The sequence below is a fragment of the Penaeus chinensis genome, chromosome 22, assembly GCF_019202785.1.
Source record: "Penaeus chinensis breed Huanghai No. 1 chromosome 22, ASM1920278v2, whole genome shotgun sequence".
NCBI classification, from domain to species: Eukaryota; Metazoa; Arthropoda; class Malacostraca; order Decapoda; family Penaeidae; genus Penaeus; species Penaeus chinensis.
The window spans coordinates 2,678,919-2,683,918 of NC_061840.1; the positions used below are offsets into that span (position 1 = coordinate 2,678,919).

The following is a 5,000-nucleotide window of genomic DNA, read 5'->3' on the forward strand; positions in this document are numbered from 1 at the left end:
CTCTCCCTGTGTACGTTTGAATGATTTTTTGTTTTTAGACTTAGATAATAATCATCCCAACCCTGCAACTTTTTGTACAAGACAGCATAAGACACATATAACATGTTCTTCATGTCCCAAGATATATTCCCTACTCATGTACTTCTGGCCAAGTACTTTTTTATCGCCCCTGTATAACAAAGTAAGGTTGAGTGATCACATAACCAGTACACCTTAAAACCAATACAGACACAGAGATATCAAGACAACTATTTACTGCAAGCTCTATATATCCATATGCATGCTCCCTTTTGTTTCATCGATTACTTTGGCATAATTTCTGTACAAATATATCTATATTTTCCCCTTCATAACCAAAGAGATTGATATCAATTCTGTTACAATATAAGAAGCCCCCTGATTTATGCATTTTCATCCTAACAGGGGCTTTCAGCATAGTTCAACTTTTAGCATATGCTAATGACTTTGGTTAACATCCCAAATGAGACTTAAAGTGGCAAAGATACCCTTCCAAGGTCTTAACAATCTTGATGAAAACAATTATCTTGAATGTACTCACTTCATGTCAGTGACAACCAGATATGTATGAGAAAATTTGCCTTGTCTGTATTTGTGCATATTTGCATGTGCAAAAACTTTTGTTACAAATTACACTAATAGCATTGTCAGTGTGCTTACCAACATTAATCAATAAATTTACTAGGTGCATTTACACTAGCATTTAAGTGCATATAAGTATTTAAAATTTATCAAAAACAGTTTTTATTGCATGCCACACAGGCAAAGTTATTTTTCATGGATACCACATTTTAGAAAATACTGCTAAAACAAGAAAAAAAGAAAAAAAAGAGAGAAAGTAAGAAAAAGTAAAACAAAATAACTGATACTTTGTCTCCTTTCTCATACTCACCTATCTTTAACACGCAGAATCTGTGTGTAGAAGTGTGGGATATTCTCATAGCTCTGCTTATCGGTGACCGAATATACCAACATGAAGCCGTCTCCTTTCCGCATGTACTGCTCCCGCATTGCACTGAACTCTTCCTGTCCTGCAGTATCTAGCACTAAAAGGGAAAGGTTATTTCAATAATGAATAATAAAAACATAATGTATATTACAGTCTGTGAAAAGTAATCTGAAGCTCTCTACATTTGAAATATTTTGACATTCAAAATTGCTGAATCCCAGACATTTTTCCTCTTCATAATTATCTCTTTTTTCTCTTTTTTTCTTTTTCTCATATATTCAATTATTACTTTTTAATATACTCCAGAAATAACTGTTTGAAATGATGAATATCTATCCCATGCTACAACTCTGTGCATTATGAATCATCATGAATAATCATACATTATTTTAGTAAGTCAGAATGTAGAGTAAAATTCATACAGGTCTAACAGGGACAGTTGTAGGCCATATCTAAGTTACCCAGGGAAAAAAAAAAAAAAATAATAATAGTAATATCAGTGCATCAAAGCTGTTAAAAAAAAAAAAAGCACGACTTTTGGAATCTAACAGCTATACTTTCTTTTAGGATGATATAATGCTCTGCAGAATGATAATGAAGAACTATATACTGTTCAACAAAAATATATGAAGATCATTATTATGGGCTTCTTTACTACGATATAAGAACCGCAATAAAAGATTTCCGAGGTTCACAGTTCTGCCAGCCATATAAACTGTAAATTATGCATTCCCAATATTGGAAAAGTTAATTTCTTTGCAAATAATTTTGAGTTCATTGACATTGACAAAGAAAGTGATACTCCTCTAGACTATATAGAATCATAATTAACATCTTATAAGCAATAATCCTTAAGGTAATTGTAAAAGTAACCCAAAAGGAAAGCCATTACAATTAACAATTCATAAGCAACTTCTAATGCTTTTAACAGCATCAGGAAAGCCACTAACTTACTTCAAAGAACATTGATCATATTTACATCAGATGATCCTAATATTCTAAATCTTAGATACTTGATTTACTACTCTCCTCCCCTATGAAGGAGTTCAATAGCTGATCAATAAATTTTCACACTGCAAAGTATATATACTGCAGAACAACTTAGCAAATTCACCTAAGAGCAATGTGAACATCAATCAGGATATAGTACCTGTCATACGACTCCTTCCCTTTCCTTGAACTAATGTAGAATAAAATCACTGGTTTTTACAGCAAAAGCTGCAAAAATATGTAAATTGCAACACACAGTTGAATATCTTCCTTCATAGCATATATATCTGTGTCTAGTTAGTTTCTTTTTTTCAAGGAAATGATAATACAATATATAAAAAAATATAAAACCATGACAGAACTATCAATGTTTTATTCAACACTTGTTTGATTCCAGCTTAATCATATATAAATTATTTCACAATGCATATGGTGTATGAAATATGTACATAATTTTATGCATATAATATGGATGAAGCACCCTATTCAACTGACAATATCAAAACACTTTAAAGAAAAATAAATACTAAACAAATAAAATAATTCCATAATAAATATCAATTTCTTTAGTGCAAGTTTTAAATTGAGCTGTGAAGTATATACCGCATTACCACCCCCCAAATGAACGGCCCAAAAACTAAAAGAAACGTATCAGGAAAATCCTCTTACCATCAAGGATACACCACTGAGCATCCACCTCAGTGTGCTGGATGTACGAGTCTTCGATGGTTGGGTCATAGTCAGTGACAAACAGCCGCTGGAAGAACTGAATGGTGAGGGCCGACTTGCCCACACCACCATCCCCGACCACCACCAGCTTGAAGGTCGGGAGTTTGTCAGACGGGGGTTTCGACATCCTGCTGCTGTTTGTACTGCCTGACCCAGACGATGGTTGGCGTCCCCTTCCCAGTGTTCCTGCTTCTCTCCCCTACTTCCTCCACCCTTTGGCACCCTCCCCTTCCCCGTGGCACTGCTAGTCGCACCTGTGAGGGTCAACAAGGGGACTGGAGGGTTAGTGGGAGTATATATACTAAAATCAAACTTATAGAATCCACAATTCAAATGCAATAATACATCTATTCTTACAAGAAATCTTTCCAAACTATTATTAGCACTGATGGAAGAACTGACAATTCTTTTACACACCTTATGTAGCCAGCAGGGGAGGCAGTGGGGGAAGCAGCAGGTGGGGTTGCAGTAACAAAAGCACCGGAACTCCACAACACACTGCACCACCGGCTGCACATGGAGGTGCTAACATGACCAGCTGAACCTGTGAAGATTAAAAACCTGAGGTAAACTTCCCAACAATCCACTTCTTTAGTCTATAAATACCTTACATCAAATAAGCAGAAGTGAAAGAAGGTAAATATGTTTCTAAATGACAAAAGATTTGTTTAATTGCACAATGTGATTTTATGTGATTTACTTTTTGAACCAGTACCACTGTAAATGTGAACTGAATGAACTGTAAAAATTAAGCTTTCTTTCAGCAATAAAGATTTCTGAAATTTCTGTAATCTGGAATAATACCAGTATGAGGTAAAATATTTATGCTTATATTCCTACACAAGATAAATTTAAATCACTCTTACTAATGAGAATCACATAAGGAAGGCCTAAAATGCAACCAACAAATAATCACTCAACATATTACTTATCTATCAGAGATTATCACTTCATGAAAAGAAGAGGGCCATGTGCATCCTGCCAAACCTCTTCACACCAATTATACGATACTTGAGTAATAATAAATAATTCACATGTATAGCAATGCACAAGACTAATAATCCTAGCCCATAGTCAGGCAGGAGACCAGAACTTTAGTGCTCTGGGGCCCTCCCTCTTTAGTGGGTTCTGCGAGGGTCTCTTCCTGTTGACTTTTGACTTTTCAGGTTCCAGCTGGTGGCTCAGGCTGATTAGATTTATGTAACAGATATGCTGAGTGATACAGGAAACCATCCTTTCCCAAGATAATGCCTTGTGATGTAAGAGGAAATTTTGATGGTTCATATTTGAAATTAAAAAACAAAGAAAAAAGATAAACTAAAGCTTATTTCCACATACTGAACAGTTAATGCAATGGATTACCAATAATGCTAGTAATTATTCCCCAAAAAATATTCCAAACACTAGATAAAAATACATATTCAGTAGCTAGGACAGCAACTACACCTCCACTGCACTTCAAAAATGTGAATCCTTCCAACTCTCAGTGGCTTTCAAAATTGGTCTTTCTCAAAAGTGTATGTGCCATGGTTTAGCCTCATCTACTTTAAACTTCTGATCTGTGACAGAAGGCCTACCACTATTAAAAAAAAAAAAGTGATATAATGATCATAGATAAAAAAGGACACTGAAAATACAACAACAAAAAAAAATCACACATACAAAAATACACCTACAACTCTTTTTAACTAGTTACATAATTTTTATGCCTCTGTCCTTCATCAATGTGATTTTGGTAAATGTATAGGAGGCAACTTTGACTTTCTAAATAGGACTTTTTTCCTGTTGGTTTTTCCTGCATTCTACACATTTTGGGCTTAAACAAAGACCAACAAGCATTTGTGATATATCCTTGCAAGACAGCTTGGATAGAATTGGGGGGGGGGGGGCACTTAATTGTCAGGGAGGTCTATAAGCTTTGAAACTACGTGTTGAAGTTTAGTTGCCCATGCATTGATAGGCATAGTGCCTTAACACATTTTATAATGCTACATGACAATATATATGATTGCCCTTATACCCAGAATTAACAGGAATATTTTTAAAAAGAAAATAAATCCGGAAATCCAGCACTTGCTACAATTGTGTCTGTGACAGCCAACCACCTGCCGACTTGCAAAGCTAGGTTAGGCTCCTTTCATTCTTCTACATCATTTTCAGGTAAAATTGATAATCAAATCATGACAGCTTGCTCATCAACTCTTACTGGCTTTCAAAACAGTACTTTATTGTAATTATATAGGCTATGTTTGATTCAAAGGCATTATATAACTCTAAATGGAAGGCCCACAATATTAATAACAATAACGACACA

General features: G+C 34.9%; 1 protein-coding gene across 2 annotated transcripts in view; it reads right to left on the minus strand.

Moving 5' to 3' along the window:
• LOC125036850 (ras-related protein M-Ras-like) overlaps window positions 1-5,000 on the minus strand; it is a 20,639-nt gene that overhangs the window by 14,375 nt on the left and 1,264 nt on the right. The window contains exons 1-4 of one of the 2 annotated variants that reach the window (XM_047629732.1): window positions 3,615-3,745; window positions 3,104-3,230; window positions 2,627-2,940; window positions 911-1,064 (exon numbers count right to left, since the gene is read on the minus strand). In XM_047629732.1, the coding sequence (XP_047485688.1) occupies window positions 911-1,064; window positions 2,627-2,813 (341 nt within the window). In that variant the 5' untranslated portion in view covers window positions 2,814-2,940; window positions 3,104-3,230; window positions 3,615-3,745. Of the gene's footprint in view, window positions 1-910; window positions 1,065-2,626; window positions 2,941-3,103; window positions 3,231-3,614; window positions 3,746-5,000 lie in introns of those variants that run through there. The other variant, XM_047629731.1, reaches the window with a different exon arrangement.